The sequence below is a fragment of the Schistocerca serialis genome, chromosome 10 (assembly GCF_023864345.2).
Source record: "Schistocerca serialis cubense isolate TAMUIC-IGC-003099 chromosome 10, iqSchSeri2.2, whole genome shotgun sequence".
Taxonomy (NCBI): domain Eukaryota; kingdom Metazoa; phylum Arthropoda; class Insecta; order Orthoptera; family Acrididae; genus Schistocerca; species Schistocerca serialis.
In genome coordinates, this window is record NC_064647.1 from 161,599,658 (window position 1) to 161,623,089 (window position 23,432).

At 38.0% G+C, this 23,432-nt stretch overlaps 1 protein-coding gene across 1 annotated transcript in view; it reads left to right on the forward strand.

The window, feature by feature from the left end:
* The window catches only part of LOC126425315 (nuclear RNA export factor 1-like), a 128,070-nt gene that overhangs the window by 46,666 nt on the left and 57,972 nt on the right, over window positions 1-23,432 (forward strand). Inside the window, exon 9 of the mRNA XM_050088295.1 lies at window positions 8,255-8,291. Within this exon, the coding sequence (XP_049944252.1) occupies window positions 8,255-8,291 (37 nt within the window). The remainder of the gene's footprint in view (window positions 1-8,254; window positions 8,292-23,432) is intronic.

The following is a 23,432-nucleotide window of genomic DNA, read 5'->3' on the forward strand; positions in this document are numbered from 1 at the left end:
AGTGTTATGGAATTGAAATTGAGAGATGTCTATTTCCAAAATATAAAATGTTGTTTCTGGTTTGTTTTGTGTTTATGCAGACGTGGTGTTAATTACGATATTGTAACAGGTTTATATTTGAAGCATATTATTGGTGTGAGAGAGTAAAGACTTGGCTATTCTCCCCTACAAGGGCATCTCAAGAGTGGTTCCTTTCATATGAATTGATTGATTTTCCAGATTATAAGTATCATAAAGTCTCAAACAGAAGGATCCATTCCAAATTCTATAAAAAAGGAAGTGCAGATATTTTCATTTGCAATTGAAATTGTTGTAAATGCTGATTATTTTTACTTTAAATGAAATTATGATAGTTGACTTTAATATAATGAATGAAAATGATATGTAGGACAAAATGTCATTGTCAGTTTGATGACAAATGATCATGTATATAGTTAATTTACATACAAAATAGTTATTTGTAAAAGTTAATCGGATTTTGAGTTAAAATGCAGGCTCGACTTTTTAATAATAAAATACCTAAAGATCTGGCAATCCTTAAAGTAATCATGGCAAATACATTGATAACCAGCGAACCCCTCGTAGATGCATGATAAAGGGAAAAAGGAAAAGAAAAGACAAAAATGGGAAACATCAAATGAATTGGCACTTGCTAAAAGAGCCTCAGTCAGGAAATACCAAAATGGAGTTGAGACATTGACATGTTGCTGAAGGGTAGCCACGTGTTTTAATGCACTTACTGAGATGCTTCCCTATTATAGGAGATGGAAATCCTGCTGTGTGCTGTAAGGATTTTGGTCAGTTACTGAATCTCTTCCAGGAAAAGCAAGAGAAGCTGTCCAGCGATAAATTGAAAGTTTTCATCTAAAAGGAAGTCATTTATGCTGGCAAGGTATAAAATGTTTAGAAGGCAGACTTAACATTCTAGAGAGGTATAAGTTGTTTAAGGAGAAACATCACCAGATTAAGGTCACTTTATGCATCATTTTTCAAGGAAAATTTCAGTTGGCATTTTGGGCCTGCTCAGACTGCTGCTGCACATATGAAGAACTGAAGGTGAAAATGAGAAGCCCTCGCATTACAGATGCAAAGCAATGTGTCACTGGAGAGCTACTGCTTCACAAGAGAAGGGCCTAAAAATTTTATACCGAGCTTACAGAAGAAGCCAAAAGGATATTTGATCCCATTGTATGTGCTATTAGTTTTGACTACATGCAAAATATACAAATTCTGCAGGTTCCTGCCCAGGAAACGTTTTATCTGTGACAGTTGACAACTTGTATATTTTGTGTTTGTGACATTAAAAAAGTAATGCATATATTTATAAATATCATAGAGGCATTGGAAAATGTGGGCACAAAAAAGTAGGCCTACGCTCTTTTCTCTAGAAGCGTCTGCAGAGTGTTCCTCCGTCAGTTGCTGAATTTCACTTACATCCTGGCAAGTGTGGAGGACAGAACAAGAACTGTGTTGTATATGTTACTGGCATTGACTGACTGAAACGGGTTTGAAAAGTTGGACACTACTTACGTCAAGAGACATTACTTTCTTCTTTGTGACAGGGATTTCAGCATACTCAAAAGACATATTAGAAAGTGTGACAGGTTCTATATGGCACATGAACTAACAGAGCTCATAATAAATTCCAGCAACAGCCAAAAATTTATTGGGACTGAAATTGATGCTAGAGATACACTGGAATTGAAGACGTTGTTGCAGCAGTTTTACAAGACGACTTGTGCTTCAGTTGAAAGTTGCCATAAAAGTGTCAAAGGATATAAGAAAATCCACTTTCTTATCACTAATTTGGTGCATTTTACATACAGTAACATTCTACCTTCATAACACATTTGTAATTATTGGTTGTTATAAATGCCACTGTTGAATGCATTTATTAAGAGAGGAAAAAACAGTAAATACTTGAGGAAATTTCAAAAGTGCTAAAAGATCCTCAGTTATCAAACTCTAAATATTTTTTGTGTGCACAGTTTTTATTTTTTCGCAATGTGAAATGAACCCTGATATTCATGCAAATGTCGTGCGTTATTCATATTTTTTCTGGAGAAAAGAAAGAATTGTTGAAGTGTAATCATGATTTTACTAGTTCTTTCAAAACTATGTTGGAATAACTAAGTACCTTTAGCACATGATGATTCAAATAGAAATTATGGCACTCTTTTGTTTTTGGAGATTGTGAAAATACAGACATAATATTAAAAACACAAATATGAAATTACTAAATGTGTTTCATTTATTATCAATTAGCTGACACACCTTGCATTGCCTGGATATGCCTTCTGGCAATTTTCTGTTGGAAATGAAAATGAACTTTGTCCATTGTGAAGTATCGAAAAAAATTTATTTGTAAATTTCACATTTTGTAAAAGTGGTTCATGGTGTGGGTTCCTGTAGTCATGTCCTAGTTCATGAACCACGGGCAACGTATGAGGGGCCAAGTAAGTGGTCCCGACAGTCGGGATACCAGTTACTTTGGAATAAGGCTGGGCATCTCGGACATATTCTGAGTCGTGGTCACCTTTGTGCTCATACGGCAAAGACTACCAAATCCACCGGTTAGTCCCTCAGCCATTAGGGGTAAAACCCAATGGGACTCGGGGCAAGTAAGGCTAGCAACCTGCTGCCCTGGTACTTTAAATATGATGCTGGCAACAATCAGAGCAAAATGCCTCGGAACTTTGGAGGTGACGGAGTCCCACCTCTAACTAACAAACCAGGGACTCCTAAGATACGACTTGGCAAACAAATGGTAATGAGATGGGGAGCTATTAATATCAATGGGGGAGCTATTAATATCAATGGGGGCTACTCTGGGAAGAAGGTAGAGCTGGCAGAGGCTGCAAGTAAGATGAGGCTGGATGTTTTAGCTGTTAGTGACATTCGGGTAAGGGGTGAGAAAGAATACAAGGTCTACCTGTCAGGAGTCAAAGCAGGAATAGCACAATGGGGTGTAGGGCTTTACATCAGGAAAGAAATGGAACCCAGTGTAGTTGCAATAAGGTATGTAAACGAACGACTGATGTGGATAGATTTGACAGTGTCTAGCAAGAAAATTAGGATTGTGTCAGTATATTCGCATTGTGAAGGGACAGATCAAGATAAGATGGATAGTTTTTATGAGGCACTCAGTGATGTAGTTGTTAGAGTAAAGGACAAGGACAGTGTTCTGCTCATGGGTGATTTTAATGCCAGGATTGGAAATCGAACAGAAGGGTATGAAAAGGTTATGGGTAAATTTGGAGAGGATATGGAGGCCAACAGGAACGGGAAACAACTCTTGGATTTCTGTGCCAGTATGGGCTTAGTAATCACAAACTCCTTTTTTAAACATAAGAACATTCACCGGTATACTTGGGAAGGCAGGGGAACCAGATCTGTCATTGACTATATAATAACAGATCAGGAATTCAGGAGGGCTGTGAGGGACACACGTGTATTCAGGGGATTCTTTGATGACACTGATCATTATTTAATCTGCAGTGAAATTGGGATTGTGAGGCCGAAAGTGCAGGAGGTCAGGTCCATATGTAGGAGGATAAGAGTGGAGAAACTTCAGGATAAGGAAATCAGGCACAAGTACATAACAGCGATCTCAGAAAGGTACCAGTTAGTTGAGTGTAGTCAATTACAGTCATTGGAAAAGGAATGGACAAGGTACAGGGACACAGTACCAGAAGTGGCTAAAGAATGTCTTGGAACAGTAGTGTGTAAAAGTAGGATGAAGCAAACAGCTTGGTGGAATGATACAGTCAACGCAGCCTGTAAAAGGAAAAAGAAGGCGTATCAAAAATGGCTACATACCAGAACCCAGGTAGACAGAGAAAGTTATGTTGAAGAAAGAAACAAAGCCAAACAGATAATTGCAGCATCCAAGAAGAAATCATGGGAATATTTTGGAAACAGGTTGGAGACTATGGGTCAAGCTGCTGGAAAACCATTCTGGAGTGTAATTAGTAGTCTTCGAAAGGGAGGTAAGAAGGAAATGACAAGTATTTTGGACAGGTCAGGAAAACTGCTGGTGAAACCTGTGGATGCCTTGGGCAGATGGAGGGAATATTTTGAAGAGTTGCTCAATGTAGGTGAAAATGCGATCAGTAATGTTTCAGATTTCGAGGTAGAATGGGATAGGAATGATGATGGAAATAGGATCACATTTGAGGAAGTGGAAAAAATGGCCAATAGATTGCAGTGCAATAAAGCGGCTGGGGTGGATGAAATTAAGTCGCAACTCATCAAATACAGTGGAATGTCAGGTCTTAAATGGCTACACAGGATAATTGAAATGGCCTGGGAGTCGGGACAGGTTCCATCAGACTGGACAAAAGCAGTAATCACACCAATCTTTAAACATGGAAACAGAAAAGATTGTAACAACTACAGAGGTATCTCTTTAATCAGCGTTGTGGGTAAAATCTTCTCAGGTATTGTTGAAAGGAAAGTGCGAGTATTAGTTGAGGACCAATTGGATGAAAATCAGTGTGGGTTTAGGCCTCTTAGAGGCTGTCAGGACCAGATCTTTAGCTTACGGCAAATAATGGAGAAGTGTTATGAGTGGAACAGGGAATTGTATCTATGCTTTATAGATCTAGAAAAGGCATATGACCGGGTTCCTAGGAGGAAGTTATTGTCTGTCCTACAAGATTATGGAATAGGAGGCAAACTTTTGCAAGCAATTAAAGGTCTTTACATGGATAGTCAGGCAGCAGTTAGAGTTGACGGTAAATTGAGTTCATGGTTCAGAGTAGTTTCAGGGGTAAGACAAGGCTGCAACCTGTCTCCACTGTTGTTCATATTATTTATGCATCATATGTTGAAAACAATAGACTGGCTGGGTGAGATTAAGATATGTGAACACAAAATAAGCAGTCTTGCATATGCGGATGACTTAGTTGTGATGGCAGATTCGATTGATAGTTTGCAAAGTAATATTTCAGAGCTAGATCAGAAATGTAAGGACTATGGTATGAAGATTAGCATCTCCAAAACGAAAGTAATGTCAGTGGGAAAGAAATATAAACGGATTGAGTGCCAAATAGGAGGAACAAAGTTAGAACAGGTGGACGGTTTCAAGTACTTACGATGCATATTCTCACAGGATGGCAACATAGTGAAGGAACTGGAAGCGAGATGTAGCAAAGCTGATGCAGTGAGCGCTCAGCTACGATCTACTCTCTTCTGCAAGAAGGAAGTCAGTACCAAGACTAAGTTATCTGTGCACCGTTCAATCTTTCGACCAACTTTGTTGTATGGGAGCGAAAGCTGGGTGGATTCAGGTTACCTTATCAACAAGGTTGAGGTTACGGATATGAAAGTAGCTAGGATGATTGCAGGTACTAGTAGATGGGAACAATGGCAGGAGGGTGTCCACAATGAGGAAATCAAAGAAAAACTGGGAATGAACTCTATAGATGTAGCAGTCAGGGCGAACAGGCTTAGATGGTGGGGTCATGTTACACGCATGGGAGAAGCAAGTTTACCCAAGAGACTCATGGATTCAGCAGTAGAGGGTAAGAGGAGTCGGGGCAGACCGAGGAGAAGGTACCTGGATTCGGTTAAGAATGATTTTGAAGTAATAGGTTTAACATCAGAAGAGGCACCAATGTTAGCACTGAACAGGGGATCATGGAGGAACTGTATAAGGGGGCTATGCTCCAGACTGAACGCTGAAAGGCATAATCAGTCTTGATGATGATGATGATGATGATGTATTTGTAAAAACACCTTTGAAATTATGAAACGGTCATACAAAGAAATGTGCGTAATGGACAAATGTGTAAGTACAGTATCCAAATTAATAAACACATTACCTGACAGTTTCTTTGTGCTGGGCGCAGCTGCTTCACATGTCCACAATGCAATTTTGTAAATGTCTTGATGGCAACGCCTCTTCATAGCTCTATAGACAGATGTCATTCTCACCTACAACTGTTTGTGCTTCTCAGCTGAAAACTGTCAAAACTGCTGCCAAGTGCCAGAGAATCTGAGTCAACTGTAGGAGTGTGTTAGTAGTAAAGAATAAATGTATTAAAACTTCATGCACGATGTGGCATTTTTCCAGATATTTCAGTGTTTATGATGTCATATTTCTTCCACTGTGTGTGATACAATGATATATTTGTGTAGGTCCATTCTGCAGCATATGAGGATTCTGTCAGAAAATATGTCATGGATAGAGTTAGCAACAAAGACATATAACTTTAAATGTTACCCATGCTGCGGCAGTTTTTTTACGTGTCCATTGCTTATAACACTATATCTCCTGTATGGTTCTTATCCATAGGGACTATTGCCTAACTAACCGTTCCCCCCCCCCCCCCCCCCCCCCTCCTCTCTCTCTCTCTCTCTCTCTCTCTCTCTCTCTCTCTCTCTCTCTCTCTCTCTCTCTCTCTCTCTCTCTGTAATGAAATATTTTGTACTGTAATGTGCTCGGAATCGTGCCATGCGGGGGACCCGGGTTCGGTTCCCAGTACTGCCGGGAATTTTTCCTCAGTGTCACGGCATGCACTCGGGATGTGAGGCTGGCAGACAGATGTTCAACAGAGTGGTAGTGGTTCCGACGATGACTGGGAGAGTGGTGTGCTGACTAAATGCCCTTCCGTACTGTATCTGATGACACAGTCGGCAGAGGACAGCACAGAGATCGGTCAGGCTCGATCGGCCCATCTTGGTGTGGGACGCGAAACTTTGCGTTTACATTGCTTTCTGCCAAGTTGTATCGTTAGGAAGGAATTCAAACCAGACCAGTCTGTGAGGCCATGTTATTAACGTCATGGGGTTAGGTAGGCAGTCAATCTTGTGTTCCATATATCATATGTGCACTTTTTATTATTATATCGTGGAACAAATCGGTTTTAAGGTTATGTACAGGTGACTAGGCTAAGCTGTTCACCTAAGTTTTTCCTGAACCATTGAAGGTATTGTGACACTATCTCATCCAAATTAATTTAAAAAAGTCCTCTTGTTGCCAAGTGCGCCAAACTGACACACAAGCTGACTTTTCTGGCTGGCCAAGTGCATCAAATGTATACACACATTTCAGGCCATGTGTATGATTCTTATACATAGCTATATTAATTTCAAATGGATATATAGTTGTCCAGGCCCCCTGGAGAGGCCGTGCAGTTTTGGTTCCGAAATCCACCGACGGACCTACGCCATATTACTTGTGTGATTACTGACGGGTTCTTCTCGATGTTGGCAGCTGTGTGTAATGGTTGTCTGCATGAAAAGCTCGCATGCTAGAACTGTCTGATAAAAACTTCTTAACTAATGTGTACACTCTAGTAATTAATTGAAATATGTTGTTACATCTACTGTTAATTCGTAAACCAACCAGTTGAAATATTAAAAATTCAACATTTATATTATTTCTGCTCTATTCTTCCAAAAAATAAATGTCATTCATCTGAAATCTGAAAACTTGATCTGTCCCTATCAGTCATGAGCTATGACCCAAAGCAAAATAAAATTATTCTTGACAACTTACTGCTGATTTCCACTGTAGAAGAGGTATTGTTTCCAGCAGGCGCTCAGTGGTGCATCAGATAGCGCATGTGACTACGGATAACAAGATAACGTGCTCAAATCCTGTAAGGATCATATGTTTTTAAAAGTTTTACACAAAATACGAAAATAGCGTTAACAAGAACTGGTTGTGGGTTGTTTTGATTGGGATATATTATATATAGATTCACATTGGTATTAGTCTGAGAAATGGATAACAGAGGATAAATGCATTTACTTTGCAGACACACAGTTCACTTTTTTGGAAAGCATTGTTAGTAGTGAAGGTATCACCACATGCCGTCAGTACAGTGAGGTGTATGACGATAAGGTTATTCGGAGAGATACAAAGTGTGTACAACGTACAGGTGACACTAACATAAGGGCTGTGATGTTTGTGATTGTAAACTAAGTTTATTGTCGGAAACAGACTTACTTCAGCTGTACATAAGGTGATGACACTGCAAAAGTTCAAACAATAAGAATCCTAGCTGGACAGTATGAAGATAAAAACATTGTTTCTAATAAAGTAAAAAGTGTACAGTGATCGCAAATGTAAGCGCATGTAAACAGCGAGGATGTTATGTAATGGTTACACACACAGCTTTTATATGTTGTTGCTATTTTTGGTATATTTTTTATGAGATAGGTCCTATGAAAGCTTGTAGTATCTAATGTTTCAGTTAATTGAAACAGCCACCAAATGACATTAATATTCTTGTTTTCATTTCAGCATCGTCACAGCGAACTTCCCCCGTCTCATTAAGTTGGTGAGTTATAAAGTATGCATGATTTTTATAACTTTAGCTTACGTGTTATTTGTTGGATTAGTTCATTCTTCATACATCACAACTTAGAATACTTTAAGAATTTATTATTTCATTAATAATGCACCCATTAATGCCAGATCCAGCCACTTTCAAAGTTTCTGAGCACTGAAAATTGCTGATTTATAATGTTATTTTATACCTTTAATTCTTTGATTGATTAAATGTGAGGTCTATTTGAAAAAAAAACAATTAGTGGAGGGGAGGTGGGGGGGGGGGGGGGCGGTGTTTGGAGTGGGACAGCTCATAAGCATTACCAGTTACCTGATGTAAGGATGTAGAATTAAATTTGGAAATTTTCCCCTAAGCATTAGAAATGTGAAATCTTATGTACTCCTACTCTCTATAAATAAGCCAGTGTGGGTACAACTAATTTTATTTTAAAACAGTGGAAAATCCAGGATGAAATAACATCTGTACGGAAAGGATAGATTGCTACTCGCCATACGGAGGAGACATTTGAGTCACAGACAGGTGGAATGAAAAGATTGCTTAACGTTGAAACTTTTAGACAAAAAAGTCCTTCTTCCAGGATGGATAACGCACACATTCATATAAGCTTTCACACACGTTTGCAGCCACTGCGTCTGACATGAGAGGCAGTCGTAGGGTGGGCAGTGAGGGTGAGGAGGCGGCACGGGCAGGGAGGTGGGGGGTGAGGACAGGATAAGGCTGCTAGTTGCAGAGCCAGCATGAGCATGGGAACTCGAGAGCCCTGTGTGATGTAAAGTGGGATACTATTCTTGGTAAAAATCGTAGGAGTTTATAAGAAGCGAGGAAGTAGTTGAAAAATTCTATCCATTATACAGGGTGTTCGAAAATTCTCATCTTAAACTTCTAGGACTTGTGTAGATGGGAATGAGTACATAATATTTTGAATAGGAACCCATGTCTGGAAAAGTACTGTTTCCATTCAGCAATGATTTCAATTCAGATTTGTAATATGTCTATGTCTGCTGAGGGGGAGAGAAAAGTCTCAGAGTTGCTTGTCCTGGTATGCAGTAGGTTAGACAGGATGACGTTATTACATCAGACTGTCAGCTGATGTTACTCAGCATCTGCCTTGGTGTGAGACCTATTCAGTGCCTGTGTGTCTCTGATACAGTAAGCACAGTTCGGCACATGTTTTCAGAACACACAAGACACACTCTTTGTGTATGTGAAACTGGAGGTAGCAGAGGAGCTGTTAGTCAGCTGTATCACTGAACGTTTTCTGCATCGTAATGTGCCATTGTACAAACTTTTTGCTCTAGCTACGCAATGGCTCTGAGAAACAGGTACCTTCACTGTGAGAAGGCAGAACTTTGTGCTCCATGGCATCACGCATGGCTGAATTTGAAGATGATATACTGCATCACATTGAAGAGATCCCATCAGTGAGTACTCGATCAATAGTGTGTGCAATGTGTTTTAGTCACTGTGTCATCTGGGATTTTCTGCACGAGCAGCAATCACATCTGTGCCACTTACAGAGGATACACGCTACGAGTCCAGGTGATTTTCGACAATGCGTTGCCTGCTCCACGTGGTTCCTGCACCACTGTATCGACACACCCCTGTTTCCATGTAGAGTTTTGTTCAAAGATGAATGAAAGTTCATTGGGGACTGTGCATTGAATTCACAAAACAGCCATGTCTGGGCAGACGAAAACCCTCTTGTCACACTTTTTCAGGAATTTGGGCTCTGGATTGGTATTAATGTGTGGGCAGGTATTCTGAATGGTCATGTGATTGGGCCATGCCCCCTTCCACTCACCTAACTGACCCTGCATACTTGATCTTGCTACAAAACGTATTGGACCCGTTCTTGGAAGCTGTGCCACTGAATGTACATCAGGAAATGTGGTTTCAGCATAATGGTGCACCACCTCACTTCTCACAATGTGGTTCAGAGACAAGCAACTGACAATATGGTGGAAGATGGATAGTCCGAGGTGGTCTAACCATTTGGCCGCCAAGATCACCGGATTTAACTCCTGTGCACTACTTTTTGTTGGGTTTTATGAAAAGATTAATTTACAAGACTTCTTTAGAGACAGAGGAAGATATGCTGACACGAGTTCTGGCCACTGCACAAGAATTTGAAGAGACACCAGGTGGGATGGAGAGTGTGTACCAGAAGACTAGAGAAACAATATCAAAATTTTAGACACTGAGGTATCTTCATAGTAAAGTTTATTTTTTGTGTGTGTGTGTGTGTGTGATTTTTTGGGGGGGGGGGGGGGGTTGTGTCTACAGCTTCAACATGTTTTGTGAATGAAAACATGGTCCAGGTAGGCTGTATTATTTTTTTAATTATATGTGTGATTGGCCACTTTCAACCTTTGGTCATTCTCAAGTGTGTAACTTAAGCTTCCAGTTTCATTTTACAGTACATTATAATATATCGTTAGTACAAGTCGACAAAACATCTTACTTCTGTGTGTATGTGACACAAAAACAATATACTATTGTACATGGTTACTGTGGTGTCTAGGAAACTTGTGCACTCAGTTTGCTAGACAAACAATTCAAACAAATTGTATTAATGAGTTTTATTACAAAATGATAATTACAATACTTAACTTTTGCAATTACACAGATGTGTCACAAGCAAAGGGCGACATACAAAATAATGAATCTTCTTCAGTATAAACATTCTCAAGTCTATGCCACATAGACAGTACAAGCGGAGTAACTAGAGTTGACACTGCTATTGGACTCGCTAATCTTGAAGCTGCTATTCAACTGGGGCATCACCAATCAGTTGCGGCACTTATGTCCTCTTCACATAGGGGCTGCTGCTGTTGCATTGTCACCCTGGAAAAGGGTCAGTTAGTGTGTGATTGGCTGACATATTCTCACAGCCATGTCTTCTCTGTGCAACATACGCAAAGAAGTAAGGTGTATTCCGTTAACATGTACCAGCGACATAATGTAAAATGAAGCTGGAAGGATAAGATGTGTGTTTTAAAATGACCAAAGGTTTAAATTGGCCAGTCACATAGATAATTTAAAAAAAATTACAGCCTACATGGACCAAGCTTCCATTCAAAAAATATCTTCATGGTATTCAATTCATTGTCGGGCATTTGGGAGAAATAAATGCGTGGCAATTTTATGATTTTGAGAGGATATTTTTTGAGAAGCCTCTGATGACTACATTTGCTTTATATATTAACCACAGGGGGTTGTTAGAGAAAAATAATTGTATGCATAATTACAGCATGAGAGCAGGGATTGACTAGTGGAAAGTAGAGTGGAGCTCTTTTGTATATCTGTATATGTATAGCATTGTATTTATATGTATGAACCTAAATTTGTTCCAGTCTGAAAGCGCTTAGAGTACTTTCCTACGAGGTGTCACTAATTATAGTATACTGTGGCAGAAAGGGTTATGTGAAGACTTATAAAGAGTTATAGCATTATTTGATTTTGTTGTCTTTGAACCACTATTTATTTAGTGATGAGGCAACAGTTTGTTGCGAAAGCTTGAATTTCATGTGTATGTGTATGTTTGTGTTTGTTTGTGTGTCTATCGACGTGCCAGCACTTTCGTTCGGTAAGTCACATCATCTGTGTTTTTATATATATTTTTCCCACGTGGAATGTTTCCCTCTATTTTTTATATATATAAAATTCAAGCTTTTGCAACAAACTGTTGCCTCATCAGGAAAGAGGGAAGGAGAGGGAAAGACGAAAGGATGTGGGTTTTAAGGGAGAGGGTAAGGAGTCATTCCAATCCCGGGAGCGGAAAGACTTACCTTAGGGGGAAAAAAGGACAGGTATGCGCTCGCGCGCGCTCGCACACACACACAAACACACACACACACACACACACACACACACACACACACACACACACACACAAGCAGACATTTGTAAAGGCGGATGCCATAGGGCTCTGGTGGAGCTAGGGGGAAGCAATAAGGTAAACCTAGTGTGGCTCCCTAGCTACTCGGGGATTTGTGGCAATGAACGAGCCGACAGGTAAGACAGGATGGGGCAACGACTGCTTTTATTGGACTGGAACCTGTTCTGACAATCACTAAGGCTATGATCAAACTAGAACTACGGAACTGGCTTAGGAAACAGCACATAGAATATTGGACCAAGGTCCATAAATAAAAACATGGTAAGGTAATGATGCCTAAGCCATGTTTTAAAAGAAGCTCTGTAATCCTGGGATTGAACAGGAAAGAGATTAAACTCATGAGTGGACTGATGGCCGGCCATGGGAATTTCAAAAAACACATACAAACAATGCATATAACGGAAGAAGACTCTAAATGAAGGATCTGTGATGAGGATGAAGAAACTGCATCACACATAATCTTAAAGAAATTGTGTCTAACAAAAAAAACTGGTAAAGGGACTCATTGCACTATTTAAGGGCATTGGTTGGCTTTAGTAGATATACAGGGAGAAGTGCTGCACAATAAACTTGGTTTCAGTGCAGGCAGTGGTGGGTTAGACCAAAGCTGTTTTAGCTTCCGTGTCAATATCAAATCAAATATGGTATAGGTTTTGTAAGAAGAGCATTTGTACTGTTTGGAATTTTCTTAAGCAAATTAGCTCAACAGTAATGTAAGTGATTGAGCTTATTATCATTCTTACAATATATAGTGAATTTAAGAATGAGCTGCATGTTTGGCTAATTATTCACTCGATTTTGTAGTCTGATTCAAATGTTAAGCAGAAGTTGTTATTGCATCGCATCACTCTCCATTGGCTGTCCACTGTGGTGTGTTGGAACATTCATAGGGCCTACAGGGATTAAGCTGGTGGTATCATTTCTGTAGGATTGAGGAACACCACTATTCTCCAGCCCACCAGCGAAGTACGGCCTAGGGATATATCCTGTGGTGGGTGGTGGGAAGGCCATCTGTCTTTTGGGGCTGCCTTATTTTCTATTTTGGCTTTAAAACTCTTAAACTCTCTTTTCCTTTCTTACTTGCCATTACTTTGTACCATTCTATTGCATCATTGTCCATACTGAATCATTCTGTCATATGAAGCCTCCTACTTTGTGGTATACTCTCTGGTCAGAGTGTAACAGTGGGCTATGGTTTCGATGTGTCTCACACTGTGTACGATCTGTCATCCAGTTGAAAAGTGTGCCAACTTTTACCTTTCTTTTGGTCACTGTTCTTGAAGTTATTTGCTGCTGCAGACCTGTTATGCAATGCCACTACACTGTGATGTGTGACTTGTTCACCTTTTGCATTGAGGGGGTTGCTGAAAAAGAGCTCTGATCTAATTGTGCTACCAAAATGACATAATAAGTTTTGTGATAACTCTTCTGTATTATAATCACAATGTTTTTACTGTAGAACTTCATTTACAATTAAGAGTGATATAGATCTCTCATTGTAGCTCACAGTAGATCATAACATGTACTCCTTTGCTAATTTGACATTTCAGACTGACTGTTCTTATATGTACTTCAGTTATTCGGGCACTGACACCGTTGCCCACACCCACGTCCTTTGCTATGTGGCTCCCAAGACACTGCCGAGCCTTGGCAGCGAGGCGTAAGCAGCCCTTTCACAGCAGGTGGAGACACTCACTTGCAATCACACCTTGTCGATGTTCTGAGCTGAAGCCTTTACACCAAATCTGCCTGTATGGTAAAGCAGAGCACGTACTGTTTTTATGTTCTACACTTTACAGTTACCTAAATGAAATTTTTGAGTTGCGATAGGCACAATAAGAACATTCACACAATCGTAGCTTTCGGCCATTAAGGCCTTTGTCAGCAGTACACCCACCCACCCACACACACACCCACACACACACACACACACACACACACACAAGCGCAACTTGCACACACATCTGCAGTCTCAGAGAGCTGAAACTACACTGCTCTCTGAGACTGCAGACGTGTGTGCAAGTTGCGCTTGCGTGAGTGAGTGAGTGAGTGAGTGAGTGTGTGTGTGTGTGTGTGTGTGTGTGTGTGTACTGCTGACAAAGGGCTTAATGGCTGAAAGCTACGATTGTGTGAATGTTCTTGTTGTGCCTATCGCGTCTCAACATCTCCGCTTTATGGCGAGTGGCAACTTTCCTTCTCTCATATTGTTACATTCCATCCTCGATTTTATATTGTTTGATAAATGAAATTTTTTGTTTCCATGAACGTCTTTCGTTGACTTAAGTGGTTAGAAATGGAACATGTTATTCTGCAGAATCACTCAATTACACTATAAGGTCTGCCTGAGTTGAAGCAGCTTCCTGTCTTCCTGTCTGCCTGTGTGTGTGTGTGTGTGTGTGTGTGTGTGTGTGTGGGAGAGAGAGAGAGAGAGAGAGAGAGAGAGAGAGAGAGATTTCTATTTATGAAATCATATTAATAAAACAAAGGAAAATCCAGTATGGAATTAACAGTGTGATGAAAAGGATAGTTGCTACTCACTATATACCAGAGACATTGACTCGCAGATAGGCACCACAAAGAGAATGTCGCAAAATGATCTTTCATCCAACACACACACACACACACACACACACACACACACACACACACACAACTCATGTGTCTGTTGTCTATTTTTGATAAAGGTTGTTTTGGCCAAAAGCTGATTTTGTTTCTCTCTTTGTGGTGCCTATAGCATCTCCACTATATGGTGAGTAGCAACTATCCTTTTCATAATATTGTTAAAAATTATATTGATACACATATTTAAAAAAATAGTTTCCATAAAATAAGATGTGTACATCTTTTGTCCTTCTTCTTCTTCTTCTTCTTCTGCCACTCTAGGGTAAGGCCCAAGGCCTGTTCTGGTCTCACCATTTCATCCTCTGTCTTCCCACACGTCTTGCACCCTGTGGCTTATAATCCATTTGTGATGACATACGACATACACGTTCTCTCCATGTTTCTTTGTATTGGATTGTCTTTTGGGTTATTGTTTGGATTCCAAATTTTTGTACAACTTTTGTAAAATAGTGAAAGGTTGTGGTGTGGTCAGAGTGGAGTGTTTAGCTGTATTTAGCGTGTTTGGCAATGTTTTGACTACTTGAGCAATGTCTGCTCTAGACCTGTTACTCCTTGAAGGTACACCTAGCACTACCACCTTAGCTTTCCCTTATTAGATTGGTGTAGAGATTCAACCTTGCAACTCTTGTGATTTGTCTTAGGCTCCAGCTATGCTGTGCCGTGTTCTTCTTCAGCATTGAACTTCTTTCTTCTGTGCAGATTTCTATAAGTGAAGAGGCTATAAAACAAAACACTGTCTCTCTATTTAAATAAGTGTAGATTGGTTCCAATCAGCTCTGTATATTGTCACAAACTTTCATAAACAGTTACACATTACATGTGTAGTTACTACTCCCAGAACCAACTAACATTGCTGTCTCAAAGATATCTCATTATCATGTATGTAAATAGTATAAAACAACAATCGCATATATACATCATATTCCTCTTCCGTGGTGCTGGATGTCTTCCATGGTACTAGAGCTCCTTCATTCCTCCCTGCTCCATGTAAATTCAGATGCTCTCCACTTAGATTCAAATGCTCTCCAGCAGGTAGACACAGCACCTGCCAAGTAGTACTTTCCCACAGTATGTGACCCAGTGTTTACAAATGCGATCACATGCATCGTTGCTCTGAGCACTACATTTCACAAACGTATTATATGCCCTTCCATGAATGACACAGATCACTGTAAGATAAGATCCCTTAAAGCAGAACCTAGTTGCATGTGGTATACATTAAGATTCATTTGTAAAGAACATGTAATGATAATAAAGAAAAAGTAAATATGATTAATATTTAAGTATTTGTTGTATAATTATAAGAAAGAAGTCTTGTTATGTTACTTCATATTTAGATGGTATAGAAAATAGAAACACACTTACTCATTTATATGGGTAGCAAGTGTGAGGGTACAGAATTTGGCTGAATTAAATTCCGAAATATTCCCATAAGCTTTAGAGGTGTGTGATTTCCTGTACCATTGTCGCCTATAAATGAGATAGCGTGTATACAACTAATTTTATTAGTAATCTATGTCTTTCAGCAACAGCTGAAACATATTAAGACTTGTAGATAAATTTTGTTATAATTTTAATAATAATGAAGTAGGAAAAGAGTAGTTCAGTAAGTTGTTACTAGTGTATGGATGATATCCCATACATATCTTCAAATATTTGTTTTGTATTTTTATTACTTGTTTGAGGTACTCCTTGGGATGGAGTTTCACAACAGAAATCCTTACATCACTGCAGATGCTGCATAGAGCTACCAATACTGTACAGAGTACTAAACAGGATCTCAGCATATGCAATCCCTGTGTAATTCCAGAGATGATAAAACAATATAAATGAAGAACAAAGAATAATCAGTGTAAAACTTCAGTATCACCTTAGCTGTTGCTCAATGTTTGTACTCACCTGTATCCAATAATAGTTCATTAGTATTCACAAATGAGAGAGAGTATTATTATCGATGTATGATAGAAGAATAAGAAATCGCTAAGCCACTATTGATGTGGATTTTTAGTTCTGAAAATGTTCAGAAGCAAAACTGCAGTAATTCGAGAAATGAGCTAAACAAGTAGCAAATCGACTTTGATTACATTACAAAGTTGATGTTTTTGAAATTCCAAAAAGGAGAAGAGGCTTACTGAAAGGAAAATACTAATCATTTTACTTTCAACTCTGATACTGGCAGAATTTTTACTTCACAGGTGAACACTTCACAGTGGAAGTTACAGCTTGTGAGGGTGCAAGATTTTCCAGATCTTTTGTAGCCAAAGTTTGGAAATAAATTATTTCATTGGGGGAAGTGAAATCTCGCACTGATTTTGAATGTAAATGAACAAGCTTTATTAGTTGAATTATGTTCAGTTTTGTTACTCAGAATAACATAGGCCAACGATGGAAAACCTTTTTTGCTGAAAATACCTTATTCTTATGTTTTTTAGGGTGGGAAATCCAAATATGATAACTGTATCGCCCACCATTTCTTTACATTTTACAGTTAAGTTTATTAAATTAAGTGATTTTTTAAAGAATTTAACAGCTTATATATGGTTAAAATAATTTTAGAAGGAGGTGTAATGAATGTAAATGACATTGGTAGCACTGCTGAAAAACATTTGCTGGCAAAAAAAGAGGTCAATTCTATTTTTGTGTTAACAGATGATATTTTGTTTACTGTCAACCTAACCTCACTTTCCCGTTCCCTGTACATGTGCTCGATACAATGTCTAATCGTGGTTGTAAAAACTCTGCTGGCAGTTTTTGTTATCTTTGTGGTGAATTCGTGATTAAGAAACACCAAAGAAACATTACAGACTTTGGGATAAAGGTTTATCTATCATACTTTGGATCCAAACTTGGTGATCAATATAAATCTTGGGTGCTGCATAAGGTATGTTATGTGTGTGTTGAAGATCTGAGAAAATGGTCCAAAAAGGAGTAAAAAACCTTTAGATTTGCTGTTCCTATGATATGGTGGGAGCCAAAAAATCATTCCGGTGATTGCTACTTTTCAGTGTTGATATTATTGGTCGTAATTCGAAAAACAAGAAGGTAATAAGCTACCCTAACCTTCCGTCCGCCATCTGACCAGTAGGGCATGGTGTAGATTTGCTGGTTCCTGAACCACCAGATGAATTTAAATTCTATTCCAACAAAAGTATTTTCTGATGTACAGTCTGATTTAGATGAACCAGATGATGATGAATTCCATTGTAAAACGGAAAGTCTAGAGCCCAAATCGTTTACCCAGACTGAGCTTAACGATTTGTGTAGGGATCTGGGCTTAACGAAACAAAAAGCGAATTGATTGTCTCTAGATTAAAAGAAAAGAACTTATTGACAGTTGGAACCAGCATATACATGTATAGAAAGAGAGAGCAGCAATTTTCCAAGTTTTTTTACGAAGAAGCTGATTTAGTGTACTGCTCAGACATTCCAAAAAGGAAGACTGGAGGCTGTTTATTGATTCATCCAAAACTAGTGATGGAAAAACGCACGCAAGGCCTCTGGAACAGCAACATGATTGGGGGGGGGCTACTTCACCGAGAAGTTCAGCAAGCGACTCATCATAGAAAAAGCTACACAAGAAGCTTCAAAGAAAAAAGAGAAAGAAAATACAAACCAATTTCAGCTGACAAGTGAAACCTCTATTAACACACATCATTGTTTTAAGTAGCTTATTGTAAATATAAACCATACTTATGTTGTAACAAAGCGTTCCATTAATTTCCCTGTGTACCATACAGCATAGGGTTTTTATGCTATGTAATAAAAAGCGTATTGCTTGAAAACTGTGGGTGATAAAACTAAGGCTAGATTTGAATTCAGCTCATAAAAATCTACGAAGTTCAGCTATCAAAAAAAAAAAAAAAAACTCGTTGGCCTGTGTAATCATCCTGAATGTAAAGTTTTAATTATCACGTAAGAAGATATGTTAGGGAACAAGTACTGTTTTGTGTGTTGTATTATTTGCATGATGTATACCATCTGGTCACTGTGCTGTTCCAAAAGAGTTGAAGGCGTACTTTGAGTCTTCACGTGCAAAGTAGTCAAAGGCAGAAAAGTCTCTTCTGCACCAGTCATACTGTCAAGGAATACCAGTGACCAGAAGTTTATATCAAAAATGTATGTATGTACATATTGAAAAAATGCTTGTTATTCATTACCTTAAAGGTCTTCTGCAACAAGATACTTATCATCTAATATGTGCTGTATTTAAAGGTTCAATAAAAGTCTTAAAAGACCACAGTTGCCAAGTCTTGATTTTTAGTAGAAATTAAGTTAGTCTAAAGGTAAGAAGAATATTTAACAAGCCAGGGGTTCGCAGATTACTCCCAGCTGAACATCACAACGAGGCAACTTAAAATATAAGTAAACCCTTGCATGTGGCGTCCCTGGTGTGAAATGAACTGGAGGACGATTAAATAATATTGGTACATCAAACCAAAAACTGGGTAGAAAGGCAAGATTTAACACCAGTAAGGAAGATCTGAGCACGAAAGTTAAATTGTTGGTACAAGAAGCCACCATTAACAAGACTATATGGAAATAGCCAAACTGTATGTTCTTCTTTCCAGGAGTAACGATTTTAACAAAGTAATAGGTGTTGGTAACTAGTAATCAAAGCTAAAGTTACTATTCAAGGGCCAATACAAACAACTGTGCAATGCTGAAACATCAAGAATCAATACAGCCAAAAGCACAAAAAGTGGAATTAAACATATTTGAACAATATAACTGATTTTTCTGTGTATTGTAATTTACATCATCATGATTGGAATTCAGTTACTAAGAAACCATACAACCACAGAATTACAACTAAATCCACCAATATATGGATAATTGGAGCATCCATGATGAATGGCCCTACATGTTGTTCAGAGCATAGAAGGCTGTCCAACAGGTCGAAGTTCGATGAACTGCCGCGAGACAGCATGCTGATATCACCAGCAGCAGATAATACCAAACAGCAGCCATCCACGAGTCGCAAAATGCCATAACTCTGTTAGTTTTGATCCCCCCCCTCCTGTCTTCTTTTTATCAGAAAAAGTGAATTACTAGTACAATAATTTGGTTGCAACATTTTCTGTGCATACAGTTGCTTGCAGTCGGATCACTGTGGTGTTCAAATGTTCTATTACTGTACTATTACATATAGTAAATAAAAAAAACTAGACCATTGTAGTGAATATACTTACACCCATTGCAGGATTAAGACGTCTTACACTGTATATAGTTCAGTACATCCACATTAATACATGAGATAGATTTAAATTTGTTTAGTTTGAAAATAATATGATGCTATACATAGATAACAGCATGACTATGGAAGAGTTAATGCAGTTGGTTGTACAGCAGTTGGCTCACTTAAATACTACAGTTACGCATATGGATGACAAGTTCACACATGAAGAAAACAGACTGACACAAAACCATAGACACACAAATTTAGAAACAAGATTTTATGCTTTTACCACCCAACTTAATAGTAGGATACGTTGGAAACAAGATGAAAAAGGGTTTTGGTCATGTGTCCGAAATAGATGGGTACTTAGAAATAGTGGAAACTAAACTAGACAGTACTTAGAGCACATACATACTATCAAAGCAGAGAATGATAAATTAGTGCGGAGAAGTGACATATTAGAAAAAGAACTGACGAGTACTGAAACAATGTTGCATACCTAGACGAAAAAAGAAAGTGATGTTTTGCTGCAATAATTAATGAATTGGAACCAAGAATACAAAAGCTGAGTGGTAAGAATGTTCATAATACAGAATTGGTAGACAACAAATCTACCTCTACAAAGACTACATCTGCAGTGTTGGAAGAACCAGCCGTTCACGATGATGATATTTTGCGTTCAAACACTTATGATGGTATACAAAATAACTCTTTGAGCTTAGAGGAGACAGAGAAAGAATTTAGAAAAGAGGTAGAAGACTTGTTATTAAATAACAGGACAGCAGCTAATAACTGTGATGACTTTACTGCAACACTAAGCAATGGATTCAATCACAAATTCCCCAAGTTTTAATAGGTTTGTTTATAAATAAATAAATCTTCTGCTACCAGTCAGGATTTTTTCTTTATTTTACTATTCGCATGACGCGTTTCGAGAAATAATTCCCATTTTCAAGTGCGTTTTTTTGGTGTATATTAAGCTATTTCTTTTGATGATGTCAGTGTGTGTGAGTCTGCTTCATTTTGTTGACTTTTACTGTAATACATAAGAAACACGTGATTTTTAGTTGGGTATCAATTCTTTTTGTGAGGTTAGTGGCTAAAATTTAGAAGAATTTATACTTACAGTTTTCTAATGGTCCATTTGTGTAGTGTCTCACACACACTTAACATCACACACAACTTGTTGTACACTTTACACATCAAAAATATCTTATATAAACAAAACAGTTACAAAGATCTTACAGGTAGTCCACAGAGATAACATTATAGGTCTTCCACAGATTATGATATGCTTTTGTACAGAGGTTATTTATCTTAACAATTTGGCTCATGAATTGCTTATATTGATTTTACTATTGTGCTTATTTCTATGTTTTACTATTTTTATTTAAGTATATTATCGAAACATCTGAAGAAATTCACTTTCAAGTTTTTCATTTAATATTTTATCTTCATATTTTCTGTAATGTGAATATATCTCCAGTTCTTCAAGCAAATCCATTTTATGTCCTTTATTTAGTCGGTGTAGTACTTTGACATTTTGCTCTATTTTTCCAAATGGGTGTCCTGTATTATGTATGTGTGTTGCTATTGCTGATGTAGTGTGTTTGTTGTGTGTGTTTGCTCTAATGTGCTCTGTGTACCTGGTGTTGATATTTCGGCCTGTTTGTCCTACGTAGAACTTAGAGCATTCCTGGCATGTTACCTTGTATATTACAGAGTCTGAATATGGATCATGATTACACTTTATATTATGTACTAGTTTTTGGTGTAGTTTATTAATGTAGAAAATCCCAATTTTTACTCTGTGATTTTTGAAAATATTTGCAGTCTTCTGTCATACATTGCCTGTGTATGGAATGCTAGATATACATTTGTTTTTCTCTTTTTCTTCTGTGGTGCAGTTTGTACCTGGGTTTTTCTTCACTTTGTCTAAGATTGTGTCAACCATGGAAGCATTGTAACCATTGGCAACTGCAATCTTTTTCACTGTGTTTATTTCTTGTTGCATATTTTCTTGGTTCAATGGTATTTTTGTTGCCCATCTGTATGCTGCATGTTTATGGATATTTGGGTGACATGAGGTTGCAGGGATTGTGGTGTCAGTCATTGTGTTATTCCTATAAATTTTGAATGTGCATGTGTTGTTGTGTCTTGTAATATTTAGGTCCAGAAAGTTGATACTTTTATTTTGCTCATGTTCCACTGTAAATTTGATTTTCTCATTTAGATTATTGAAATGATTAAGAATGTCTGTGATGTCTTTGGTATCTCCTTTCACAGTAGTGTGTCATCTACATATCTCCTATAAAATTCTATTTTCTTGAGGCAAGGTTCTTGGCTGTCAAATAATTTTTGTTCTAAGTGATTTATGTATATGTCAGCTATGGTACCAGATATACATTGCTAGGCCATCTGGTTTCTTATAAATGTTGTCATTAAAGATAAAGTAGTTGTAACTTAGGTTTAGCTGAAGGAGTTCCATAAATTCAACAATGTCTGTGTATGAAAGTTTCTTGTGTTGCATAATGTTCTTTTGTATTACTATTAGAGCTTCTTGTATGGGTATGTTTGAATAAAGGTTGGTGATGTCAAGTGATATAAACTGTGCATCTTGGGAGAGCTTTCTGGTTCTTAGTTCTTTGGCTAGCATCATGCTGTTTTTTATGGAATATGTTGTTTCATATGTATAATTTTTCATCGATATGTTATTCAGTTTTTGTGACAGTTTGTGTGCTGGGTTATTTATAGAGTTGACCACGAGACGTATTGGGTTTCCATTTTTGTGTATTTCTGGCAGTGCTCTTAGGCGTGGTGCTTTTGCATTCATACATGTAAGGTATTTCTTTTCAGTTTCTTTCAACAGGAAATGTGTGTTCTTTAATTGTTCCCTAGTTTTACTTTGGAATTGTTTGGTGGGGCCTTTTTCAATGTGCTGAATGTTATTAGCAGCAAAGAATTCATTTGTTTTGTCTATGTATTCCTTTTCTCTCATCACAATTAATGTATTACTTTTGTCTGACTTTACAACTATGAATTGGTTGTTTTTCAGTTTATTATTTATAGATTTTAAAGTTTTTATATCATTTATTGTATATTTAGATCTAAACTTATCTTTATTCATTTCTTTCTCAAGAGGCTTGCTTACTTTGTGACCTATTGCTGCTTTTGTATTTGAATTTAATTTTGCAGCATCTTCTGCACTTTTAGTTGCAGCTATAACCTGTTTCAGTGTATGGTTGTTGAGGTTAAGTTTTGCATTGTATTTTAGTCCTTTTTGGAGTAGATCGTTTTCTCTTTGGTTGAACTTTATGTCAGTGTTGTTCGCCATCCTACTGTAAAATGTGTGTGTGCTTTTGTCAGTTATCTCAAGGTTGGATCTCTTGTCTTGTTTGGATGTCAAGGTCTGTAGTTTCTTGTTATGTGTGTT